Below are 12011 nucleotides of genomic sequence, written 5' to 3'. Positions count from 1 at the left end.
ATCCAAGTCAGTCCTTGCCCTTCCACCCGTCCCCACTCCCTGCACAGAATGGGGAATGCTGACTCAGAAGTCTCATCTCCTGAACATGTTGATGTGAGCCCACCCCTTTCCTCGTATCACATACCCCAAAAGTTGTTTTCCTGCCAATGCAAAGCTCTTGATTTTCTCATGTTACACACATAGTAGGTGCTCATTTTAAAAAATCTGTTGGCTTGCTTAACTGATGCACCAACCCTCTCTTATTTGTGACCACAAGGCATGCATTTGCAAAGCAGCTGGCTGGCTTCCCTGGGGAGCTGGAAAGTGCAGCACCGGTGAGCTAACTGGGTTTCCCTGAGAAGCAAACCCATCAGTCCTCAGCTCAATAAGTTGTGACAAATCTCAAAGGCTAAGAGCAGGTTGTTCTTGAGCCACACTACTGTCATCACTGCAGGCACAATCAGAGTGCCAGTGGCTTTACAGTGAGACAAATCCTGACTTTGTTCTCGTAGAAGTCAATCACCCTAATGCACTAGGACCATAGACTTTAACATGTGTCAGAATCAGGGCTTGTTAAAACAGCGCTGGGCTCCTCCTCCAGAGCAGCAGTTGAACTGTAAGTCTGGAGTGGAGCCTCAGAATGTGTATACCTAGCAGGATCCCAGGTGATGCCATCGACTCTGGTCCCAGGAGCACACACCCCAAGAAGCAGTGCACTGGGCTGAGACCCTGCCCAGCGAGACCAATGAAGCTGGCAGTAGATCCTGCTTCGTTTTTTAGATTCTTAATGCAGAAGAGGGGTTAAAACTAAGATCTCGAGGCCGTTTCTAACTAGAAATGTGTTCTCAGCTGAGTAAGCATCTGCTTTCCAGACTGACTAAAAAGGTTTAAAAGGCAGTACTTTAACTCTAATATGATTTTCAGTTACCCAATTTAGGACCTGAATTACCAGTAAGATTTCCCCAATTTATATACAGAGAGAGAGAGAGAGAGAGAGAGAGAAACAACTTTAAATCTAACCCTAAGGGAGAAAACCGGCATTTTAGAGTTCCCTCCAAGTCCCCTTGTAGGCATAATTGTGCTGAAAGCCACACACAATCTTAAGCCTCTTTCCTTCTGCAAAGACTCTACTAAAAATTCATGATTTAAAATGCCTAACACCTACCTATACACATACAATGCAGTGCCATGCGGCATTTGGGGGCAGCTAAATTCAGAATGAAATTTATTCATTTGTTTAATTCAACTCCAAGGTTTTTAGCATCTAGTGTGTGTGCCATGGCAAATTTTGGGAATTGTAGAATATTAGCAAGATTAATTAATTTGAAAAAATACACAGCCTCTTTATGTGATTTTAGCTTGCAAAGGGGGAAAGAAAATAATGCATGTGAAGAAAAACATTCTTCCATTTGTGATTTTGCTGTGCTGGAAAACAGGGATGTGGCTAAGCGCCGGAACTGTGTCCCATCCCGCCTCCTCCCACACCCCCTCTGCTGACAGGCTGTACAGATCCAAGCGCCACTGGCAGCCCTGGTGCTTGGGAACAAAATCCTGCTGGGTTATTAAAGTGTGTGGGCTGCCTCAAGCAATTTCTATGTGAAAAAGAACTGCTAGTGACCAAACACATTTATCCAATAAAAATCGGATGGGTCACCAGGCAGGAATCCCCACCCTCAACCAAGGGAAGCCAGCTGGACTCCTGACTGGAGAGGGAGACCTTGGCTGGGGAACCAGAAAAGCTGACAGAAAGCCACTCAGAAAACAAGAATACGGCTCACATCAGTGGCCACCTCTGAAAAAATGGCAAAGGAACGTGGAGATGCTGTGTGGCGGAGGCGGCCCCAGGAACCTTAGGTGTCAAAGGGGTGTTTGGAGGCTTGTCCACAAAAGGACCTTGAGTGAGCAGGCTGGAACCACCACAGGGCTGAGGAGGAACAAGAAAAGGCCACCGACTCCTTGTGAAAATGTTTATGCTCTCAAGTTATTTCCCAAAATGGGGAATGCCACCAAAGTGGGAAGACATCTTTTCTACTTGGAGGTCGGTGAGAAACAGAATCCTCAACTCAACAGGAAAGATCCTCCTCCACAGAACACTGATTCAAACAGAGAGGAAAGCTTCCTCTTTCAAATCCGGGCATTCCAAGGATGACAAAGAAAGATCACTGTAGTAAAATCAGAGCTGCATTCTTGGGTGTAACTGTTTTGGCATAAAGTGGCACTTAGATCGTAAAATTAGTTTAAAAATATGCCACGAATTATCACTTGTGTAATGCATATTATTTATTTTGTGATTCATTTGGTCTCAATAAATAACAGCTATGCATAAAGTTCACCAAGTACCCATGGGATCTGGAGGTTTCCAAAGTTTTCAGGAATAGGTGTGCCTACCCAACCCGGTCTTTATTTAAGGTGGGGTAGCACCTGCCTCTATAGAAGTTCCTTCTTTTCACGGATAACTCAAGGGCTGGACTGGCCGCTCTGGTCTCAGATTCAAGGTGGGAAGTAGTGGGGACAGGTGAGGACATCTGTCTACACACAAAAAATACACATCAGGGCTGAGGGAGTAGAAAGAGAGAAAGGGTGCTGTGTGGAGACCCTCCTAAATAATGTTGACTGACATTCATGGTGATAAACATGTAAATGAGATAAAGAATGATCTCATTTAACCGTCACACCTTTTTGAGGAGGGTACGATTACCCTATTTTACAGATGAGGAAACTGAGCCACAAAGAACTAAAGTAACTTGCTTCCTTCCCCTACAAATCCATACCTCCTTTACTCTACATTAGTTTTTCCTAAATAATGCAACATCTCTGATATATTGGATAGTGATTTACCTCCTATGTCCACTAGAATATAATATCAATGAGAAAAGAAACCCTAATTTTTAAAAAATCACTGTATCTTTAGCACTCAGACTAATGTCTGGCACACAGTATGTGTTCACATGGTATTTGTTAAATGAATAATGACGGAATTTTAAGTAAAATTTTAGAGGTATCTCTGAAGGCAAGTTTCCCCCAGATTTCATCTGAGAGCAACTGCATCAAAATCAGGAGGAGCCAGCAGCGCCTCAGAGAAACAAGCCGGCCTGGAAGCGGGCCTTGTTTATCCTCTGAATTCCAGGGGCTGTGCTCTCGCCTCTCACTGGCCACTAAGATGGGACAGGAGGGTTGACTCTGGCAGAATTTGAAGGCGCTTGGCATGCACACATCTTTTAGGTCACCAGAAATAACTTGGAAATGCATGTATGTGTATGCTAAGTGGAAAAGAGGAGAAAAATTCATTTTATTTATGGGGCTACTGGGTAGTAGTTATTTTTTAGGAGTAGGGACCACTTAGGAAGGGAGAACTTCAACTTGAAACCTCCACCCCCTTTTGCTGTAATTATTCCTCCATCTTCTAATCTTCTTTCCATCTTAACAAGCCCCTCCATCTCTACCCCAGTGATCTAAAGCAGTGGTCGCCAAACGGTGGTCCGTGGACCACTTGTGGTCCATAGGGTCCGAAAGGTTGGTGACCACTGGTCTAAAGCATTCACCTAATCATTTCTAATTTGGAGGAATGACTGCAGTATCTTAGGCAGTGGGATGGGCCCTGACCTTTATTGCCTCCTTAAAAATCACTGTCTTCCAGAAGGTAGTGGAACAATGCCAACTCTATTATTCATTGTGAGAGGAGAGAGTGACTTTTCCTTCTGCAGTCCATTGAACAAGCTCTGTTCTTAGACAGGTCAACCCCATTCTTCCACAGGGAGTGAGGAGCTGGGCACGCTCATGGCCAAGGGCTGGCACTGGCTAGTCGATGGTAGTGCCAAGATTACCTAGCGTTTCCTGCTTTCCATGCCAGTGTTTGAGCTATCTTCCTCATTGCTTCAACCATTACCTATGAGTTTAGTTTTGTTTCTTAACTTCTTAGAATCTCATTTATGAGTCATTTTCTTTCAAAGAAGATCCTAAAAATTGTCTTCATGCTGCCACTGCTCCACAGTAAGAACCTTCCATCCTTTTCTAACTTACCCAGGTAGCCCAGCCCCATTCCAAGGTAGTTAGTTGCCCTTGACTCCAAGGTCGCAAACTCACCGGGCTTGTGTCAGTTAATTATTATTGAATTAAATTGGCCCAAATTCAGTGATTTAACACAGCCACAATGTATTATTTCCCATGAATCTGTGAGTTGACTGGGCAGCTTTTCTGTTGGTCTTTCCAGGACTCACTCATGTGGCCGCTTTCAATTGATGGTTGTCATGTGTGTCGGCTAGGCTGGGGCAGCTGGGCTTTAACTTGGCGGCTAGACAGAACTGTTTCACATGGCAGCTGGGTACCAAAAGGATGAGAAGAGAATCTACAAAGCCTTGTGGCCTGGGCATGAAAGTCATATGATGTTACTTCTACCATAATCTATTGGCCAAGTAAGTCTGAGGGTAAAGGCCAGCCTAGATTCAAAGACTCTTCCTCCTAGTGGGAGGGGCTGCTAAGATTCTTTGGCCATATTTAATCTATCCCAGGCCAATAGGCAGAAGATACAAAAGGCCAACTGTGAGAAGATAGGGACCAAAGAACATCATCTGTTACCAAGTAACATATGGGTTCAATGTGGCCATATTTTATAATTTTTGAAAAGAAGCTAGAAATCTAGATTTAAAAAATATATATATAAATAGATTTTATTTTTTCAAGCAGTTTTAGGTTTACAGAAAAACTGCTCAAAATAACAGAGTTTCCATTTTCCTCTACCCACTGCCTAAATTTCCCTTATTATGAATATCCTTCATTAGTGTGGTACATTTGTTAAAACCAATGAACCAACATTGATACATTATTATTTGTTAAAGTTCATAGTTTACAACATGGGGATTTGTTCCTTGGGTTGTACAGGTTTTATGAGTTTTGATAAATGCATAATGTTTTGTATCTACTATCCAGAATCATTTTACTGACTCTATAGTTTTGCTTTTCTAGAATGTCATATAGTTGGCATCATACCATCTTTTTACAGTGGCTTCTTTCATTTAGTAATATAAATTTAAGGTTCATCCATGTCTTCTCATGACTTGATAGCTCAGTTCTCTAATTACTAAATAATATTCCATTGTCTGGATGTACCACAACTTATTTATCTATTCACCTAATAAAGGACATCTTGGTTGCTTCCAAGTTTTGGCAATTCTGAATAAAGCTGCTTTAAACATTTGTGGGCAGGTGTTTATGTGGACATAAATTTTCACCTCATTCGGGTAAACACCTAAGAGTGTGATTGCTAGATTGGTCATGTGATAAGTCTATGTTTAGTTTTGTATGAAACTGCCAAATTATCTTTCCACATGGCTGTCTCATTCTGCATTCCCATCTGCAATGCACGAGAGTTTTTGTTTCTCCACATCCTCACTGGCATTTGATGTCAGTGTTTTGGATTTTAGCCACTCTAATAGGTGTGTAGTGATATATCATTGTTTTAACTTGGAATTCCCTAATGACACAAGATGTTGAGCATCTTTTCATATGCTTATTTGCATCTGTATGTCTTCTTTGGTTAGGTGTCTATCTAGATATTTTTCCCAGTTTTTAATTGGGTTGTTTGTTTACTTATTGTTGAATTTTAAGAGTGCTTTGTGTATTCTGGTCCTTTATCAAATTTGTTTAGTCACTTATTTTTTATTTTATTGATTTTTAATTGAATTTATTGGGTAACATTGGTTCACAAAATCATACAGGTTTCAAGTCTACAAGTCAACAAAACATCATCTGCACAGTATATCATGTGTTCATCATCCCAAGCCAAATCTCTTTCCATCCCCATTTTCCCCAGTTTGCCCACCTCCATCTACTCCCCTCCCCCCTTTCCCGCTGGCTATCACCACGCTGTTTTTCTGTGTCTATGATGATATGTATGTGTGTGTGTGTGTTTTATATGTGTGTGTTTTTGCTTAACCCCTTCACCTTCTTTAGTCCAGTCCCCCAACTTTGCTCCCCTCTGACAGCTGTCTGTTCCAAGTATCCATGCCTCTATTTCTATTTTGTTCTGTGTTTACTTAGTTATTTTCTTTTCTGCAAATATTTTCTCCTAGTCTGTGGCTTGGCTTTTCATTGTCTTAATAGTGTCTTTTGCAGAGCAGAAGTTTTTAAGCTACAGGAAGTCCAACTGACCAATTTTTAATGTAATAAATTATGCTTTTGGTGTTGCATCTAAATAGTTATTGTCAAACCCAAAGTCACCTAGATGTTCTTTTATGCTGTCTCCTAGAAATTTTTTAGTTTTATATTTAGGTCTAGGATCCATTTGAGTTAATTTTTATGAGAGGTGTAAGGTCTGGGTCTAGATTCCTCTTTTTTTTTTTTTTTTGCAGTGGATGTCTATGAAATCTGTATTTTTGTAACAAGTGTCCTGATTTTAAAGGTTGGATAGACATATACTGGTAGTGGTAGGGAAGGTAGAGTAAGTTGCCCCTCACTCATCACATGTCTGTAGGCTATTTTTTTCCATCTTGGATCATCTCTGCTTTTGTCATACTTCTTACCTCAAATGCTTTCTTTTTTTTTTTAAATTGATTTCAGAGACATGAAGGGAGAGAGATATGAAACATGAATTATGAGAGATATGAGAGAGAATCGTCTATCGGCTGCCTCCTGCATGCCCCCCACTGGGGATGGAGCCCACAACCCAGGCATGGGTTGACCAACACAGGCTAGGCTGGAATGTTGTTCATCCACCCATAAAATCTAAGGCCTACCTCACATTTTGTCTACCCTACCTTCCCCAATACTCTGACTGGTGCATGTACTCATCATCAGATATTCAGTTAATAGTTGTTGAACACTAAACACACTTATAAGCTACAAGTCCCAATTAGCACTGCCATATACCACTGTCTTTCCTCCTTAGCCAGGCTGTAAACTCTTTTTCTCATTTACCCAAGATAGCTTAGCATAGGTTTGGGCACAAAATAGGAGAGAATACTTGCTGACAATTTTAGACTAGCTGGACTTTTGTCTTGGCTTACCGAGTATCCTTTGATCTTCAGGAGGACCTGCCAAAGATTTAAACCCTGCAGTCTTGCCCTGGCATGGCTAGAATGGTGGCATCTCTAATTTTGATGCCCAAACAAACAAGAGGGCCCTGATCTCCTTGAAGAATTAGCACAGATTTACCAATGAGACAGCAAAATGTAGTCTCTGAAGTACCAAAGGGTGCTGAGTCACAATGTGTTTCTTTCATTATGATTGTTACACGGTCACAGTGATCGTTCCAGTCATTATGAAAATAATGAAAAACAAATGAATAAAATAAAAAGAACAGACCGTTTTCTGGTGACTAGTTCCCCACCTTATGCTCAATTAATAGTCAAACAAGCTAATGGTAATCCACCACCCTTGATTCTGTGTTTTGTTTTCATCTGCATCATTAAGTGTTCCCATTCAAGGCTCTCTGTGCACTTCAAAGTGAACAGTGTTGAAGGGAATGAAATGGTCCAGAATGGAGGCTGAGACCCACCAGTCTCAGTTGGCTTCAACTGAGCCCAATCACCATGGCACAGTGTGCCGACAGACTTCACAGAATCAATTTTCTCAGGGAACATACTGTGACTTCTGTTTGCCAGGACTACCCAGCCTGTATCCATGGCCACTCAGGCAAATTCCACACAGGAAACAATGGGAGCCACAGCATCTCACTGCCCTGAGTGACAGAAATGGTCATTGAACCTACTGCAAAGCCTGCAGGACCTGTGCCTGGCCCGTGTTTGGGGCATGGAAAACTCTGGTGTCTGCGCTGGGATCAGCACTCCTGTCTCAGGAACAGTGTGCCTTGAGCTCAAGACTCACAGGTGTCAGTCAGACCTTCCCTGAGCTCAGCAGGACCACAGTCCTGCTAGAAACACCACACATCTACCTCTAATCCTCCTCCTAAGAATAAAGGTGGAACTGTTCCTGGTATCACCCTCCCTTCCCAGGGAAAGCCCTTCCCCCCAAATCTGCAGCACGCAGGGAACAGCCCCATGTATGGTGTGAAATGGATTGAGTCACCCCGCAGTATTTTATGTAAAACAAATCACTAGACAATTAAAAAATAAAAAGCCTAAGCCCCCTCTTCCAGGACCTGTTTAAAAGACCCCCCCTTTCTACTTAGCTGTTCAAGCAGCCTCTTTGGACAAACTGTACTCAGCAGTGACTCAGGGGGCTCCCAGCCCTTAGCTGCTGAAAACAAAGATTAAAGAAAACTAGTTGGTACGACAGCTAGAATCCGAAGATATAAAGCACCCTGGGCTAGAAATTCAACTTTGCTCATGCTGAGCAACAAATAACCTCAGCAACTGGTAGGTACAGAGATTAAACAAAATGGGGGTGGGGTGGGGAACAAGAATCTCCTTAATGGCTAGGAGCACCTGAGACATTCAGTCTGGCCATGGGGAGCCAGAGAAACTCACTGCCCATAACCAGAACATGTTAAATTATTTTTAGCTCTTAAGGCACTGGTCCACTTCTTGGTGAAGAAACATATTACCAAAAAATAGGTAAGTCATTTATCTTCTTGCATATCAAGGTAGGATTTAAAGCCATTAACTAAAATGAGACCTGACTTTCTCAATGTATGATTTCATCCTATACTGTTGTTGTATTTTCTATATAATTACCTCTTAAGTCCACTTTAGAGTCATTTTTCCTCCCAAACCTTAATGTACCTTAGTCCCTTCTAAGGCAAAAATTGCTGGACCCATTTTGCACATCTGTAACTATCTTAATGAGATAGAATGCTAAGGTGCTTTTCATTCACACACCTTAGCCTAGATAGGGGCAGGAAAAGGCTCTGCTATCCCGATGCCTCACCATGTAAAACAACTGCCTGAGAGCAATCTGTGGCTGAACCACAAACTATTTTCACTAGAGAAAGGCAAAGTCAACTCTGCTTTTCCCGAGTCTTATACAACTGCAGCCTCAAAGTCCAGCTGTTCTGGTCATGGCCTCACATTCTTTCCGCAAAGGCTCTGGTTGACACGATTTACGGGGTGGTCTGAGGAAGCCTGCTAAGCAATGTGGGATGAAACCACAAGGGAGGACTTTCTGGCTCTAACAGAGTACATCCAATTTCCGTGGAGGTTTGGACAAGCAGCCCCAAAACTGCCTGTCTTGGCTACGGGTGCTTGAAACCCAAGAATGAAGCAACAATGGTGCTTCTCTTTTTTAGCCTCTGTATGTGATCACAGTCACACTAAGGTTGGAGGGGCTGAAGACCCAAAGGGCTACTGGGGGCTTTTTTTTTTTCTGGAACTGAACATTGTCAACACAGTCAGGGAGGAGGGAAACCAAGACAACATGAATGAAAGAAACAGACCTGGCTTGTGATCTACTGAGCTACTACAGTGCCTGGATGTTCAGAAAACCAAAACCAATTGCTTTTCATGCCCAGCAGCCAGCACAGGCAACAGCAATAGCCATCACCAAAGCATCTCTGCAGGATGGTAAATCATAGATCACCAAGGCCAAGAAGCAGTATGTTGTGAATAATGATTAACCCATAACAAACTAGCCAAGCTCCAAGTTTAGGGAAATTTAAATAACGTTCATAGAGCAATGCTCAAAGTCAGATTGGGCCTGAGAGCAAATTCTCAGCAGAATTGCTGACCGAGGGCCTGCCGTGGCAGGCAAGCAAACATACTTACAGTGAGTTGGGCCGGGTGGGTTTGAGCACATCCAGGTCTGGGTCACTGGAGTTCATGTTGGGCTGTAAGCTGCTGCTAGAATTAAGGATGCTGTTTGCATTTGATGAGACGACAGATTCCAAACTGGAGTTAATGATGCTGTTTCTTTGTTCCTCTGGGGAAAAACAAAAGGCCACAGCCCCATATTAATATTATTCCATAGGGGTAGTCTATTCCCACATATATAAAAATTTACAAATATTGAAATTGGATTGAGATCTCTGGGCCAGTGAAGCTAAAAATGGGACATAGGAAAGGATATGAATTACAAGTGGGAAAGGAAGTCAAAGAGGAATAGGTCACCTGAAATTTTAGAGTAAAACCCCTCCTTAGCTTGACAGGACATACCTCCACCCCTACCCCCCCCCACCCCCCCCACCCCCCAATTTAATTTGACCAGCCTTTTTCCTAAAAGTAGCCCTACCACTGCACCATAAGTTGTGTCTTATTTTGACTGGCAGATGGTCAGAGCACAGAGCAACCTCCATAGCCCTTTGTGTTCAACCAGATCCTCTTGGTTTCTGTGACATTCACCTTTTATTCAAACACTCCTGCCCCAATGTTGTCTAAATTGCACAGGCCACATCCTACCTCTGATTCTATAGCAAGTAACCAGCAATGTCTACTAGTTGGCCATCTACTTCCTTATGACTCTGTAATCTAAATTCCTGATGCTCCCTACACATATACTCTGGGTTGCTGTAGCTCTATGCAATTGATGTTTAGCTTCAAGTTAGTTCTTTGATAAAAAGATGTGTAAGGGCTACAGAGTAGTTTGCATATAAAAAACTGAGTCCAGGGTCCAAGCAGTCATATTAATGCTTGGAGTATATTACCAGACCAGGAGGGAGAAACCTGAGTTGATTTCAAGACTCCACCCCTGACTGGTAGTATGGCCTCAGGCAATTTTCACTCACACTCTGTTTCTTGGCTAATGCATCTATACAATGGGGAGAGTGAGCTGTCCTGAGGATCAAGTGGGATCATTTGCAAGAATGTGTTTTGTAAACATCAGACATTGCTCAAAGAAAAGAACTTCCTTTTTTGTTAATCCTCACCCAAGTATATTGTTTCCATTGATTTTTAGAGAGAGTGGAAGGGAGAGGGGGAGAGAGAGAGAGAAACATTGATGTGAGAGAGACACAACAATTAGTTGCTTCCGGCATGTGTCCAGACCAGGGTTGGGCATCAAGTCTGCAACTGAGGTACTGCCCTTGCCCAGAATTGAACCCGGAACCCTTCAGTCCCCAGGCCGATGCTCTCACCACTGAGCAAAGAAAAGAACATTCTGTTTCTTCCCCTCTTTAAAAACTTGGAACCACTACCTGAAGAAAACATTTTTGCTGTGATTTAGCTAAATGACACAGGCACCACTGCTATAGCAAAACATTGGGGATTGAGAATGTCATTCTTGTCCCATGTTACCAACAGATACGCCATACTGAAATCAACTGATATTTTGAGCAATCGATTCACTTATCAAGAAATATATCTGGGTTAATCTTCACTGGACTGTTTTGAAAGAGCCAGATGTGTACCATATCCCTAAGGAGACAGACTGGGCTCACTGACATGGTAGTTAAGAGGTGGACATTTGAACTCTGGTGTCTTTAGCCAATAAAGGGGGTGATGTCATGGTAAAAAATACTTCTTCCCTTACACTAGCCATGTCAGTAAAAGTATATTATACTTATGAAATGATGTTAGATTAATATTCACATTACACACATACACACACACACACACACACACACACACACACACACACACACCCCAATGACCTCCTAATAGCTTGGCAAATTTTCAATGTCATATTTAAAGCCCTACAGAAGAGTTAAAACACCATGAGGCTATTGGGAGATTGCTTAACTCTAAGTAGATTTTGAAAAAAGTAGATTATTAAAGTTGATTCCAGAGATTTAGACCTGTTCATATGTTAAGAGCTTAAATTCCAAACGGAAGCAACAATGAAGAAAGAGAAACCAAAAGAGTTACATTGAATCAAGATGTAGGCAGACTAATAGGGCCTGTGAATGGGAACCTGCTACTGAGAAAAAAAAACACAACTCTAAAATGACATAATTAGGGGATCATCTAAGGAATAGGTATGCCACTTACCAGTATGATTCAGTATAAGTAAAAATTTCCTTTGCACAAAGTACTCATATCAAGATTCCTGCAAGACTTTGAGGAGCCCAAGACCATCATATAAAAAAAGGGGAATATTATATTTCTTTGGGGTTCAATAGAGACATTTTCTGCTTTATACAGGAAGAGAGATTAATAGTTTATGAATTCTAATTTGAGGCCAAGTTTGGATGACATAATTCTCTGAAT

General features: G+C 42.1%; 1 protein-coding gene across 3 annotated transcripts in view; it reads right to left on the bottom strand.

The window, feature by feature from the left end:
- ARHGAP26 (Rho GTPase activating protein 26) overlaps positions 1-12011 on the bottom strand; it is a 411202-nt gene that overhangs the window by 68617 nt on the left and 330574 nt on the right. For all 3 annotated transcript variants that reach the window (XM_079771397.1, XM_079771399.1, XM_079771398.1), the window contains one exon: positions 9636-9789. In XM_079771397.1, coding sequence (XP_079627523.1) covers positions 9636-9789 — 154 coding nt within the window. The remainder of the gene's footprint in view (positions 1-9635; positions 9790-12011) is intronic.

The sequence above is a fragment of the Cnephaeus nilssonii genome, assembly GCF_951640355.1.
Source record: "Cnephaeus nilssonii genome assembly, chromosome: 5".
Lineage (NCBI taxonomy): Eukaryota > Metazoa > Chordata > Mammalia > Chiroptera > Vespertilionidae > Cnephaeus > Cnephaeus nilssonii.
This window is presented reverse-complemented; position numbering and strand designations above follow the sequence as displayed.